The sequence below is a fragment of the Protopterus annectens genome, chromosome 1.part1 (genome assembly GCF_019279795.1).
Source record: "Protopterus annectens isolate FY-2018-M chromosome 1.part1, PAN1.0, whole genome shotgun sequence".
In the NCBI taxonomy this organism is placed as follows: Eukaryota; Metazoa; Chordata; order Ceratodontiformes; family Protopteridae; genus Protopterus; species Protopterus annectens.
Window position 1 is genome coordinate 1,988,378,610 of NC_056726.1, and position 15,058 is coordinate 1,988,393,667.

At 46.6% G+C, this 15,058-nt stretch overlaps 1 protein-coding gene across 1 annotated transcript in view; it reads left to right on the top strand.

The window, feature by feature from the left end:
• LOC122816787 (dynein axonemal heavy chain 8-like) overlaps nt 1-15,058 on the top strand; it is a 9,517,065-nt gene that overhangs the window by 3,637,077 nt on the left and 5,864,930 nt on the right. The window contains 1 exon segment of the mRNA XM_044089814.1: nt 3,498-3,594. Within this exon segment, the coding sequence (XP_043945749.1) occupies nt 3,498-3,594 (97 nt within the window).

Genomic DNA, 15,058 nt, shown 5'->3' on the forward strand with positions numbered 1-15,058 from the left:
TTCCTCTGCCTCTGGAGGAGGGTTCCTCACATGGGTCCTGGAAAGGCCCTTGGGATTTACAGAACCACATTTTCTTGCCTCTATGCTGGTTCCTCAAGAAGGGCCTCCGAGGAGTAGAAAACTTGATTCCCATGGCAGAAAGGGTCTTTCCGTCCTTTTCGCTGCAGGTGAGTGTATCCGTAACAGAAGGCCCATACAGTGATGAGCCATCAGAAGGGGATTAACAAAGGATGCCTTGATGGGTTCCGTAAAATCACATTTATTTATTTTATTTTTATTCATTTAACATTTGTTAACAGGGAAAGTGAGAGAGAGAGAGAGAGTGAGAGAGAGAGAGACAGAGAGAGATTATCTAGCTCTCTCTGAAGCTAGAGAGATATTATCTTGCTCTCTCTGAAGCTAGGTAAAATGAGCTACATAATTTAACAACCACAGTGGAAAAGTGGCTTAGGTGTAAATGTGCTTCCCAAACCTGTCCAATGCTCTAGACTCCTTGTTAGGAGGATGGACCATTGGCACTCTGCTCTGCTAGTTCTTTTTTCCTGGCCACCCCCACCACAATTGCATCAACTACAGGGCCCTTACTCCATTTTTTCCTGTTAGACAATGGGGCCAGGAACCTACTGGGGCATTTAGGAATGGGCTGAATAGTATCCAATTCCTTCCATACCCAGTGGGAAACCAGATCAATGAGATCGTCCACTGGAGGGGTCACCCAGGACGTACATGGGCCCACCCCAAAGGCATCCAAGAACATGGAGACGTCATCAGGTGGGGATCGAGGTGATCCTTCTCCCTCAACAAAGTCAGTGTTGTTGGTCGATGACTCCATCGGGGAGTCAAAGTGCCTCCTTTTGCATGTCTTCCTCCAGGAGACTTCCCCTGTGGGATACTCGGGGGAAGTATCAGAAGAAAGGGATCCTTCCTGGGCAGGAAGGTCCTAGAGACTGCTTGGGGCGGGTTGGCTTGGGACGGAATGAGTAAGCCTAACACCATGACCCAAAGGGGGGTACAAAGGTATGCTGCAGGACATGAGATAATTGTTCTCCACTATGGGAGAATACCCTTTTCACTACTTGGAAAGCCGACAGACCTGAAGAAGCCCTCCCGCCTCCCTCAGAGTCAAATAAATGAAGGGAACATGGCCAGGACTCACTCCGGTTTTATTGCCTCCAAAGGGAATTAGGCCCGAGCTGTCAAGTGCCGAAGCACCCAAGAGAAGGGATGGCTCCAACAAGAATGGAGCTGACCCCATTCTCCCAGACCCAATGCTGACATCTCGGCTTGAGATCCACTCTGCTCTGAAGGAATAGGAATATGGCTGATCAGGGGCACCATCGGAGTTGAAGAAGGTGGTTTCCCCTGGCACCGAAGCCGACACTCTTGGGAGTCCTGAAACCTCTATCTGCCAAGCCGCTATTCGGATCAGAGAAAGAGTTCTGATGGTATGGGCCAGCTAGCTCATTGATCCGATAGGGGGCAGAGCCAACACTATCCCCATCTGAATCTGGGTCTTGCGGAACTTCCTCATCATACTGTGCATGTCTGCCTTAGACCATCTTCTAGAGGACCTGGAAGAAGCTGAAGAGGGAGGTCTGGAGTGCTTTGAGTTAGGTGAAGGGACTTTCCCAACCGGTGTGGGGACTTGCTCTGAGCATTCAGATCCAGAGCCCTAGGATCCAATACCAGAGCTGAAGAAGAAAGGTGACAGTGTAATTACCTCAGTTAGATCTGAGGAGGGCTGTGGATCTGATAAAGCATAGTTTTCTTTGGATCTGTAGAGGTCAGATCTAAAGTTTTCTTTGATTTGTTTTTTGGCTCCAAGGGGTCTCTCAGGGAAGCAGAGAGAGACCTCTTCTTAGCCGGCGTGGAAGAAGAGGACAGCGCCATGGAGGGGGTGTGAGCCTTGGAAGCAGAAAAAGAAAGTAGACCCCTTAATATAAGTTCATTGCACCTATCCATGACCGCACATGAGTTAAAGGATGCACAAACCTCACATGAAGCTTTAAGGTGATCAGCACCTAAACAGTAGATGCACTCCTTGTGAGCATCTTGATTGGGGATCTTGTGCTCACAAGAAATGCATCGCTTGAACCCCTGAGAGGGTTTGGTAGACATAACTGCTGTCAAAAATTGACATTGCCTTAAAGCCCACCAAACACAAACACACACAGGCACACACAGTTTAGCACTGAAACCAAAACTTCCACTACAAAAAGTATCACTTTTTTTTTTTTTTTTTTTTTTTTTACAAAGCTTAAAGATAGAGAAGAAAATCTATACCAACACAACTAACAAATCGCAAGAAGAAAACTACCACACACAACTGTCTAAAGAATTCTATGGAAAAAAAAAACGTGCAGAGAGTGAAAAACAGGAAGCGAAAGATAACAAGGGAGGAGTAAGCAAGAAATAGGAATGTCTTTCGGCTTTTCCTGGTTAGGGGTCGCCACAGCGAAACCCTGGTCCACTTATGATTGCTAGTAGATTTTTATGGTGCTGAGGTGCCAGCCCAACCTTCAACAAAGGCACACCCATTCACGCATGCGCCAACCTGCATGTCTTTAAACGTCACTCAACCATGGGGAGGATATGCAGACTCCACACAGAAGGTGCTCCAACTGAGAATCGAACCGGAGAACCTCTTGATGTGAGGCAACAACCCTAACCTCTGCACCAAGGCAAGAAATATCAATTGGAAAAGGTGTTGAAAAGAAAAACTTGCACTTATCCAGCCAAAAACTGCTCGAGAGCACAGATCCACATCTGATTGCTGAAGCGGCAAACAAGATCTGAGGTGCTGGGTTGGATGTAGTGCATTATGGATAAAAGGAGGAGCTTGAGAGTTGGGTCCAAGTGTAGAAAATGTGGCCAAGCCAGATCCGAGGGTCAGATCCAAGACCCAGTCATGAGGAGGAATGAAAAGGACAACATCAGCTCTATTGAATGTCTCTGATTGTCATATTAAGTATTATGGTAACAGTATTAAAACTATTAGAAATGAAGAAGGAAAGTTTGTACTTCCAAGTGTTCACATGTTTACTGATAAGCTTGCCTAATGATAATTTTTGAGCATGAACTGTAAAAATTCTTAAATCATACACTACCATATTGAACAAGAACTGCAGCAATTCTTAAAAAAATGCCATTCTGTCATAATCAATGTGTGTGCAAAGTAGTAAGTAGTATATATTTTTTCTGCTAAGACTGTATCTTTAGCATTATCTGTGCAAGTGTGTAGTTGTTGCTCATTTACATTACTTTGTAAGTGGGGGTTTCCCAGTTAGCCTTCTGAAAATGGGAATGCACCCAATAGGGCCAACCTATTTAGCAAAACATAAATGAATAAATAGACAGATAACATAATAAACAAACATTTATTTTCTATGCAGTTATGTTGTAAACAACACATTTTAAAGTGTACTAAGTAATCCAGTTGTCATGTGCTTGTATATATGTATTTTTCTTGTTTATTGTCATAATTCAAAATATTTCAGCACATTAGGAAGAAAACATTTATTTGGCCAGATGAACAAGACTGAAGAATTCATGCCTTTTTTAAAAGCTGAGGTGCATCTGATTATCCCAAATATAGTAAGTATCAAGAGATTGTAATTGAAGTAAATATGACCAAACAGATTCTTAAAATGTTTCTTATCTGTTAAACCCACTGAAAGTAATTATGTGCTAATATTAAGTTGTATCATTTTAACAAAGCTGTTTGTATTCTGATAGTGATCTGTTAAACAAGAACTAGTTTACTTTGAAAAGAAGCAATGAACGTAACAGTTTAAAACTATACTAACACAACATTTATATAACTAACACTAATTTATTGTCTGCATTCATGTCACATAGTATAATCCACAAAAATAAACTGCTTGCTTCAGAACAAAACCACACAAATCTCCCAAAAAATTAAAATGTGAAAAAAAGAAAAAAACAGTAGTTAGAATTAAAAACTACATCACGTTAGATGGGACTTCTAGCAATGATACTAGGTTTTATATTTGGTTATATAATAATGTTATTTATATTTATATTCAATATTATATGCATATTTTCTTACATTTGATACATATCAATTTTTAAGGATTGTTTGTGACCAACTTTCTGTGTTTGTGATTAACCGTGTGAATTTTGAAGATGGGTATTTAGTGAATGGATTTTATTTGAATTTTCTCTTGCTTCTCCCCGGGGCCCGAGGAGGAGGAGACCCGATCTCCGTCGAGGTCATCGAGGCGGCATTCCAGGCCTGCCTCGGTGACCTCTTCGAGATCTACTTTTAGTATGTCCGATGCAGACTTGGACCGGATGATGCGAAGGTTCATCCAGGCCCAGCTGCGGATGGGAGTGCTCTTGCCTCCCCCCTCTCCGGGGGGGAGCTTGACACCCTTTTTCCATCCTATTGCTCCTTCTCCGACCTGCTATCCGGGTTCGGAGCATTCGGAGCCGAGCAGCATTGGAGCCGGGTGTGGGTCGGCGCCGACAGTACTTGGTACTTCGGATCCAACCCTGCCCTCGAGCCTGTCGGATCCGACCTCTCGGAGCCGTGGCCCGAGCTTCGGATCCAGGGGATTCAGTGTGTCTTCGGCTCCGTCCAGGTCTGAGCGCACTGGTCCTTCGGATCCGATGGTCTCAGCGCCGGCTCCGAACCCTTCATCGGATCCGAGTGGGAGCCGACTTTCAGATCCAATAGAGAGTGGCTCTCCCTCGGCCTTCGATGTTGTGGAGAGGGCTCTGTTGAGAGCATCCGGACCCCCAGTCCTTGTATCAGCTCCTCCCTGCACTCCCTCTCTGCTGGGCCAGGCTTCCATCACCCGGCCAAAGGGACAGCCTGCTTCGATGTCATAGATGGTTCCATTGGAACAAGATGTTGCTGGCGAGGCCTCCTCGGACAGCCCCCCCGAGGAAGTGCCCCGCAAGCATAAGTGCAAAAGGAGGTACGTGGACTCCCCTGAGTCCTTAACCGAGGACATGCACTTGGAGGAAGGGGAAGGCTCCCCAAGATCGCCCCCTGAGGATGTCTCCTTTGGAGACATCATGGAGATGCTGAGGATCAGAGGCGGGTGGTCTGCCCCCAAGTCTTCCTCTGACGAGTCCGTGTTTCTGGAGGCATTCGAGGCAGGCCCGTCTACCTCTTGGGTGTCCCCTACGGCCGCCCCCCTGGTGGACCTCATTACCACCAGGGTGTGGAAGGATCCGGACACCGTGGAGCCAATACCGAAATGCCCGGATAAAATACTTAGCCCCCCCTCAGACCGATCACATTGGAGTAAGGGGCCCCCCATAGATGCCATGTTGACGGCGGCAGCCACGAAGAGGGAATTGGCTCAGGAGAGCCCCTCAGTCCATCCACCGAGCAAAGAGTCCCGTTTGATGGACCGCTTAGGGAAGCGAGTTTTTAGTTCAGCGACCTTCTCAGTAAGGTCTCTGAACTATATGGCACATGTCATCAGGATGCAGCGGGATCTTATCAAAGAATACGCTGCATCCCCCCCTGAGTCCATGTCGGAGGATGACAAGCAATTGTACTCCACCCGAATGGCCACTCTGAGATCAATTTCAAACACCTCTATGCGGCTATTGTCCCACGCCACAGAGGGAGCTGCTAGGGCTAGCGGAGCAGGCCTAGTCATGAGACATCAGGCCTGGCTCCGTCATTGTGACTTTGCGGAGCCCTTTAAAGCATCCTTTGTGAACGCCCCTTTCGATGGTTCTACCCTGTTTGGCAAAACAGTTCGTGAGACACTTGTCCAGAGCGAGAAGGACAGGAAGACGTTGTCTGCCGTCGGAGTCCGCTTCTCTGCTCCCCAGTGGTCCTTTTCGAGGAACCAAAAGGGTCAGAAGAAGATGTGGTTCCGAAAATCACAACATTCCCAACCCGCTCCGGACAACCAGTCCTACCGTGGCAGAGGAGGACAGGGAGGACGCCGCCCCAGGGGCAGAGGGGCTCCGAGAAACTTTGGGTCTAGAGAACCTTTCTCTGAATGGCCCGCGCAGCAGCCCTGAGGGGTTTCCCGGCTGCTCCACTCTGGAAGCAGTTGGGGGGCGCTTCTCGAAACACTTAGCGGCATGGGAGTTCATCACGACAGACCGCTGGGTGCTTCGCATTATATCCAGGGGGTACAAAATACCGTTACTCCATGTCCCCAAATCCAAGAACCTCCCCGATGTACCACCCGATCAGAGGGAGGCCGCAGCTGCAGAAATTCAGCAGCAGCTAAGAAAAAGAGCCATCCAGCCCGTCCCCCAAGACCAGCTCGGATTAGGGTTCTACTCCAGGTTCTTTTTGGTGCCAAAAAAGACGGGGGACTAGAGACCGATCCTAGACCTTTCCCGCTTGAACCTGTCAGTAACCAAGGAAAAATTCCGAATGGTCACTCCTCAATCTATTCTCCCCCTTTTAAGGGAGAATGATTGGATGTGCTCCATAGACCTCAAGGATGCATACTACCACATTTTAATGGACCGACGATCCAGGAGGTTCCTTCGCTTCCGGCTGGGGGCCAGTCACTACCAGTTCAGGGTCCTTCCCTTTGGCCTCACCACAGCCCCCAGGGTGTTCACCAAGGTATTAGCAGTGATTGCGGCCCACCTGAGACTCCAGGGAATACAGGTCTTTCCGTACCTGAACGACTGGCTCCTGACCGCACCAACAAGGCATCTACTTTGCTCAGCCAGAGACTTCTTTCTCTGTCTAGCCCCACAGTTAGGCATTACTATCAACGTCGACAAATCTCTTCTGGCTCCAACGCAGGTCATAGAATTCATAGGTGCCAGAATAGACACCAGAGAGTTGTGAACCTTCCTAACTCCCGAGAGAATCCGGAACTTACAACTCCATGTGCGGGCTATCCTCCAATCAGAGACTTCACCAGCGGAATTGGTCCTGAGGGCACTAGGCTCCATGGTGGCAGCGATTACGCTCCTTCCATGCGCCCGTTTGAACATGAGGGTACTGCAATGGACTCTTCTAGTGCAATGGTCTTTTCTATCCCTTCCTCTCCACCATCCCATTGCTATCAGCAATGTTTGCAGTGGGGCGCTACTATGGTGGCTCCAAGCCTCGAACCTCCATACGGGCCGTCCCTTCTGCACCTCTCCCCCTCTCACCACGGTGACCACGGATGCTTCCCGCCTCGGGTAGGGGGGGCGTTATACGGGCAGGACAGTCCAAGGCACGTGGAATGATACAGAGACCTCCCTGCATATCAACGTTCTGGAGATGAGAGCGGTGCTGTTTGCGTTGCAAGCACTTCAGGACCTCCTCCCCATAGGAACGATTGCAATTCAATCGGACAACATGTCGGTGGTCTGGTACATCAACAAACAGGGGGGAACCAGATCTTACCCTCTATGCCGCAAAGCCATGAGAGTGTGGGAATGGGCGATCTCCTCCAACCGCTTTCTGATTGCAACACACATTCTGGGGAAGACCAACATCCTAGCGGACAAGCTCAGTCACACCCTTCTTACCCCGTATGAGTGGTCCCTCAATCCACTAGTAGCGAAGCAGATATTCGCAACATGGGGGCAACCCTGCTGCGATCTTTTTGCGTTTCCATCAAACACCAAATGCGGCAATTTCTTCGCTCTAATCCCCCCTCCAGGGGAAACTCCAAGAGATGCTCTGGTGCATGCTTGGCCACCCGGTCTACTCTATGCCTATCCTCCTCTACCACTAATGCTACAACTCTTACAGAAAGCCTCACGGTTGGGGAGCAGGATGATCCTCATTGCCCCATTCTGGCCTCGGCAAATTTGGTTGCCTTACCTGTGGTCTCACCTTGTGAATCACCCTTGGATTCTAGATCCCACTCCGGATCTCATCTCCCATCCATCAAACTTACCGACCCCAAACCTGGACAATCTGAAACTGACAGCTTGGTTGCTCCAGTTCCACTCCTAGTTAGGACTCCCAGTATCTCTTCACCAGTCAAAGCCATCCTCGTGGCAGCGCATAAGCCCCCCACCAGGAAAGTGTATCGCAGTAAATGGAAACGTTTTTCCATCTGGGCAGAGCATCATGATCTAGATCCCTTTACGGCTCCTCTTCCATCCATATTAGACTTCCTAACTGAACTCTTTCAGGAAGGCGCTAGTTGTTCAACTGTCAAAGTGCAATTGGCAGCCATATCACATTACCATGTGGGACATGATACAGGGCCTTTGATGTCGGCCAAATTGTGTAAAACCTTTCTCAAGGGCACCTTTTTACTTAGACCCCCTGTAAAGGAAGCCGTGCCACCCTGGGATCTTACACTAGTTCTTCAAGCCTTGACTGCTCCACCCTTTGAACCCGCTGCTTCAGTAGATCTGAAATTCTTGTCATGGAAAACAGCATTCCTTGTAGCCATCACTTCAGCAAAAAGAGTGTCGGAGCTTCAAGCTCTCTCGGTGAAGCCTCCTTACCTGATCTTTCACCCAGATAGAGTGTACCTCAGGATCAATCCCTCTTTTCTTCCCAAAATAGCATCGGAAACCAACATAAATCAATCCATAAATTTACCAGTCTTCTTCCCTAAATATCAGAATAAGGGAGAGTACAAGCTGCACTCATTAGATGTTCATAGGCAGCTTCGCTTTTATACTCATAGGACAGCTGGCCATAGACAATCCGACCAGCTGTTTGTTTCCTTTGCCAAATTTAACTTGGGGAAAGCTATCTCAAAAGTATCTTTATCAAGCTGGATTTCTCAATGTATCCTATTGGCGTATCAAGCCTCGGGTAGACCCGCACCCGAAGGAGTTCGTGCTCATTCCACCCGCTCCATTTCTACCTCTGCGGCCTTCAAGTCTAGAGTTCCATTGGATGATATTTGTTCTGCAGCCACTTGGACTTCATCTCATACCTTTATTAACCACTACAAACTAGACGTGCTTTCTAGAGGGAGAGCATCCTTTGGCTCTGCGGTGCTTCGTAATATCCTTCCATGATGGCCACCCAAGGTGCAGGTAGCTGGGGACTCTGTCCCACAGGTTGCTGACAAATGAACTTCCTACTTCAGATTAAGAAGTTATGTACTCACCATAACGTTCCATCTGAGTAGGTAGTTTCATTTGTCTGCAACCATCCCCCCTCCTTCCCCCTGGCCTTCTTCGGATCTACTGGTAGTTGGATACCATTTTGTTGGGCATATATTGAGGGGCAAACTTGATCTGAGGTCATGGAGGGTTAGCAGGGGATTATGGGTGAAGGGAGGAGCTAGGAGCTCGGATCCATTAGCTTGAAACAAGTTGCTGGCTCGGATCCGATATCGGATCCAAGACCCACAGGTTGCAGACAAATGAAACTACCTACTCAGATGGAACGTTATGGTGAGTACATAACTTCTTATTCACCATATACTCAGAGATGAGGATGAACATTATTTAGGGTATGCAGTGGGTCACAGTACCACACAGTGTAACAGTGTTCATACTGAAGATTTTTTTTTTAATTTCCACCCCCTAAAGTATTCAAAGAAAATTAACTGCAACTTTTTTTTTATTATTATATTTATGTTGGTTTTTCAGCAGTGTATCCAAAAATATGCTGATTATTGTAGTGTCTGTTTTTCTTTGTCAGCTCCTAGAACTGCCAGAGAAACTAATTTAAAGCCTAGTGTTTGGATTTTTACTGTATTAAGGATACATTTAAAGGTACCAAATCCACTTGATACTGTATTGTACCAGGCTCACTTCCATCTTGCTGAATGTTCAACAGTAGTGGAGGTTAACTACTATACAAATGCTTATTGAATGTTACATACTTAGCTTATTTTGCAGTCTATAGAAATACTGTGCTCACAGGTACCTGTTGACCAAACAAATAAACCATACTAGGTATTTAAACATTACTCCCCCTGAATGAGCTATTTTGACAGCATCTTTTTGTTTTTTTTTTTTTTGGCTAGTGATGTTAATATAGTAATAATCGACCACATAACACCACTGCTTACAATGTCATCAGCAACAGTACTATTATAAATAAAAGTTCTTATTGTTAAAGGTCTCTCATACCATCCCAAACTTCTGTCTGTGGAATGTAATGGTTATGTTTTTCTTATACTCAGATTGCCTTTCTATGTTGCCACCTGTAGTAGCAGCTGTAATTAATCTAGAATCAGTCCAGGAATCTAATAAAGATACACCAGGTTGTCTCAGACAACTTCCTATAGCCTTATTACCTTTAATTTTTATGTAACTTTCTGAGGTCCCACAGAGGAAGTAAACACACAGCATTGTTTTTTTTTTTTTTGTTTTTTTTATTATGTTGATTTCGGCAGCCAAAGTATTAACCTGTTATCTATAATAATTATCGACAGCTATGTACCTATGAACTTGTATACAACAATGATTGACGCACACCAGTTCATTAAAATTGAGAAAATCAGTAGTCAAATAAGGAATACATTAGTTATTTTTACTAGCCAAACATGAGCAGATAATTATACCCGCGGCTACCCATTTTAGCAGCATTTTCAGTAATGTACATACACACACTAAAAAGCACATCATAAAAAATAATGTTTATAGCACAATAGAAGTCTATAGTGTTTCGGGGATTTTACCATACTTGTTCTGTTTTAATCCTTAGTCTTTCATCAGAAATTTAGGGAACATTTTCACACTGTACTATTACCTGAAATAAAAGAAAAGCCAATATTAGTCCTTTGTGTAGACCAGTTTGCAGTGATCAAGATGGACAGTTTTGTCAACTTTATATCTGGTTTTATCATGTATTTTTACCACCTCAACTGCTGGCCCGAATTCATAATTACATTATACGGACCATCCCAATTATCTCATCTTCCAGGTTTCCTGAAATTCTTTATAACAACTTATGTACCAGTTTCAAACTACATCTCATAATTAATTTGCATAGGAGGCTGCTTGTTTCCTGTTTTTTTTACTGATGTTCACATCTGCATCCTTCTGTAATTCTTGATGTTATGTTGTCTCATCTCAACTTTGTTCTTGCTGGTTGGGTTCGGAGCCTATCCTCTGCTCCGACTCGGCCAATATACAATAGCTTGAGAGCTTTTACTGGCTTGAGGCTACCCCTTATCCCAACATGCCTAGCAGCAGCTACCCAGATCTCATTTGCCGCTTGCAGCATCGAGATTGCTAAATACTGGCTCAGGCTAAGTACTTTGTTTTTTCTAGTTATTGCTAATTTTTTGTATTTTTACTGGTTATATTGACCCGTTAGAGTGTGTATCTTTCCTTGTTAGTCTAAAGGCTTGTGGTGTTTTTGGCTATCGTTTTTTTCTTTCAGGTCTGCTTTCCCCTTAGAGCCCATTTAAATTAAAGGGTTCTTTCCTTTTCTCACCACTTTTCTGGGATTGCCATTTGAGTTAGAGGCTCTCCCATCGGGGGAGTCGCTGTTTAAGTTAGAGGCTCTCCCCCTTCCTTCCTCTTCCTTTCAAAAACAATAAATAAATATAAAAAAAATAAGTTTTTTTTTTCCTTTTTTATCAGCCTGTTTGCTTCTACTTGTAGGCTGTGAGTGATAGTTTTCTGTTTTTCTCTGTGGAAACTTTTTCCTGACTAGTGCTCACTATGTCTAAAGAGTCAAAACCCTCTTGGTTTAAAAAATGCAACTTGTGTTGCCAGAAAATGTCCCTTACGGACAGGCACACGAGTTGTGTTTATTGTTTAGGGGCTGTTGACCTGCAGGACTCTTGCTCGATCTGTCATACTTTCAGTTCCAGAGTCCTGCAGGAGAGAAAAAATAAACTTATTTTACGTGGCCTCCTGAAGTACCCTCAAGATGCCTCGCCTCAGGGTCCCCAGCCAGCCAAAATGTCCGAGAAACACTCCAAGCCATAGGTTCTGAGCTCGGAACGGACAAAAATTACTGAGAAGCCTTCGGCTCTGTCGGCCCCCAGCATTGGCTTCGACAAAACTAAGTCTCCGGTGGCTCCATCTGTGTCTTTGGAGCTGGTCCAGATCCATAAGAGATCAAGGTCTCCCTCTTTGGAGCCGGTCCACTCCGCTCCACAATCTCTTCTGCTGCAACCTGGAGCAGGCAGTCACCGGTCCTCTTCACACTCCTCTTGGTCCACCAGACTTTTGGATCACGACGTGGAGAGAGTGGTGAACAGGCTCCTCAAGTTACAGGCACTTGCTAAATTACTCTCTAGTCCAGCCCATAAGGATTTGGCTCCTTCGGCCCTCCCAGCTTCTCCATCAATTCCTCCTCCGACTCTCTTGAGCTTGGAGGCGGACTGCATGGAGGTTGTGGTGGTGGAACCGTCTGCTCTGGTTTCTTCTCCCTTATCGTTTCTGATGACCGCTCCGATCTCCTCGATGTCTCAGTCTGTCGAGGGGGTCTGGGCACTGAAGCTCTCTCGCCAGCTCCGAGGGGGGAAGTGGCATCGGACCCTTGTCCAGCCCCGCTCTCCCTCTCGGAGCTTCTGCGCAGGTGAACTCAGCTCCTACATCAGCCTCAGAGCGTTCGCTCCCGATTTGAAGGAGATCTCCGGGTTCTTCGGACCCGGTGGTTCCTTCGACTCGGGACCATGGCACCTTCGAGGTGATGAGGAGTATGCTGTCTCCTGAGACTGCTCCACCCTCAGCTCCATTGGCTCCTTCTCCCTCTGTGCCTGCCTTTGGCCCTCCTCCTGCCAAGCGTAGGGATCCTGTGCCCCTGGATGCCCCACTGGGTGACCCCACTTCTTATGAAACCTCCCCCAAACATTCGGAGGAGGCCCCTTGGAAGAAGAAGTGTAAGAGGAAGCATCTAGACTCCCCTGAGTCTATCACTTTGGATATGGACTTGGAGGGGTGGCTGGAAGTCCCTAGCCCCTTCTGAGGATGAATCCGTATACATGGACGCATTTGGTTCCCAAACCTCCACCTCTTGGGTGTCTCCGCCTTTCGACCCACTTTTGTCTGTAATGAGTCGAAAGGCGTGGGGCGCTCCAGAGACTATGGAACTGTTCGAAGGAGACCTAACAAATTTATTACAGCTCCAGAAGATAAGTCTTTCCTATCCAAAGGGGTCCCTGTTGATGCCATGGTGGTGGCAGCAGCCACCAAGAAGGAACTTGCAGAAACTTCTTCATCTGTCCATCCACTGAACAAAGAGTCTCGTACGATGGACAGGTATGGGAAGAGTATGTTTTCTTCATTGACTTTTACTGTCAGATCGCTGATTTATTTGTCACATTTCACACGACTTCAGAGGGATCTCCTCTAGGAGCTAGGAGATACCCTGCAAGATCCTACAGCTGCGGGAGCTGCAGACATGACAGCTTCCCAGCTTGCGACCTTGACCTCCATGGTAAACTCCTCCATGAGGCTCACTTCTTATGTGGCAGATGGAGCGAGTAGGGCAGCAGGTACTGTTGTAGCTTTACGCAGACACTGCTGGAAGTGCCTTTGTCAATTTGCAAAACCCTTTTAAGTCTTCATTTACCAACACCCCCTTTGATGGCTCATCCTTGTTTGGGCCTCAGGTAAAAGAGACTCTCACCAGGTATGAACAGGATGGCAAGACTCTCTCTGCCGTAGGGGTCCATTTTTCCACTCCATCTAGACCCTATCCTAAAGGTCAGAAGAGTGGAAAATGTGGTTCTGAAAATCCCAGGGATCTTCACCTGACACACATGGTTATTTTTCCCCAAGGGGCAGAGGGGTCTGCAACAGCAGGGTGACAGAGATACTTTCTCTATTAGGCCCTTCCAGCACTCCTGAAGGGAGGCACAGCTGTCCACCTCCGGAGGCAGTCGGGGGCAGACTATCACTGTACCCAGCAGCTTGGCAATCTATCACGAGAGACACATGGGTACTGTCGATAATATCCAGGGGTTACAAAGTTCCCTTTTCTCAGTCCCCCTCAAAAGACAAACGTTCTATCCCAGATGTTCCACCCAGTCTTTGGGATCATGCAATCGTAGAGGTTCAAAGATTGCTAGAAAAAAGAGCCATCCAGGAAGTCCCCACAGACCAAATCAGATCCGTAACTTACTCAAAGTTCTTTTTAGTTCCAAAAAAGATAGGGGACTGGAGACCATTCTTGGATCTCAGCAAGCTAAACCAAATGGTAAAAAAGACAAAGTTCTGGATGGTGACACTGTAGTCCAATCTTCCCTTCTTGGGTCAGGACAATTGGATGTGCTCCATAGATCTCCAGAACGTGTACTACCATATAAAAATGAAAGGCAATCCAGGAGATTCCTACGCTTCCGGCTGGGAGCCAGTCATTATCAGTTCAGGACCCTGCCATTTGGTCTCACCACAGCCCCCAAGGTGTTTACCAAGTGTATGTTAGTGGTCACGGCTCACCTGAGGTGTCTAGGATTCCAGGTGTTTCCTTATCTAGATGACCTGGCTGCTCACTGCTACCACCGAGCATCTACTAATCAAAGCACGGGACTGCACAATCCAGAGTTGTTCCCAGTTAGGCATCACAATAAACTATGAAAAATCTGCCTTATTGCTTTATCAGTCTATTACCTTTATAGGGGCAGACTTAGATACAAGATGCATGATAGTAAAACTGCCTCTAGACAGGGTGTCAACCATTCGTCAACAAGTTTCCTTTCTCATAATGAAGACGAGAGTTCAGACAAGACAAAACAAACTGCGGAAAAAAAAAAAAGTCTGGGCTCAATGGCTGCAACTATTACGCTAGTTCCTTTAGCAAGCTTCCACATGCGGATTCTACAGTGGCTTCTTTTTGCTCAGTGGTCTTTCTAGGAATTGCCTCTGTCACACGTGATCTTGATCACGGAATCTTGCAAAAAGGACCTACTATGGTGGTTGGTCTCCCCCCAAGTGACTCTGGGCAGACCCTTTCTAGACCTGCATCCGGTAGCCACAGTGACCACAGACGCTTCCCAGATAGGGGGGGGGGGGCATTATCTGGGACGGACTGTCCAAGGAATGTGGCAACCTCACAAGTACCACTTGCACATCAGTGTTCTAGAGATGAGAGCAGTGCTTCTGGCGTTGCAAGCGCTTCAAGACTCTCTACCTACAGGGACCATTGCAATCCAGACAGACAATTTGTTAGTGGGTATGATACATCAAAAAGCAGGGCCTAACCAGATCTTACCCCTTGTGT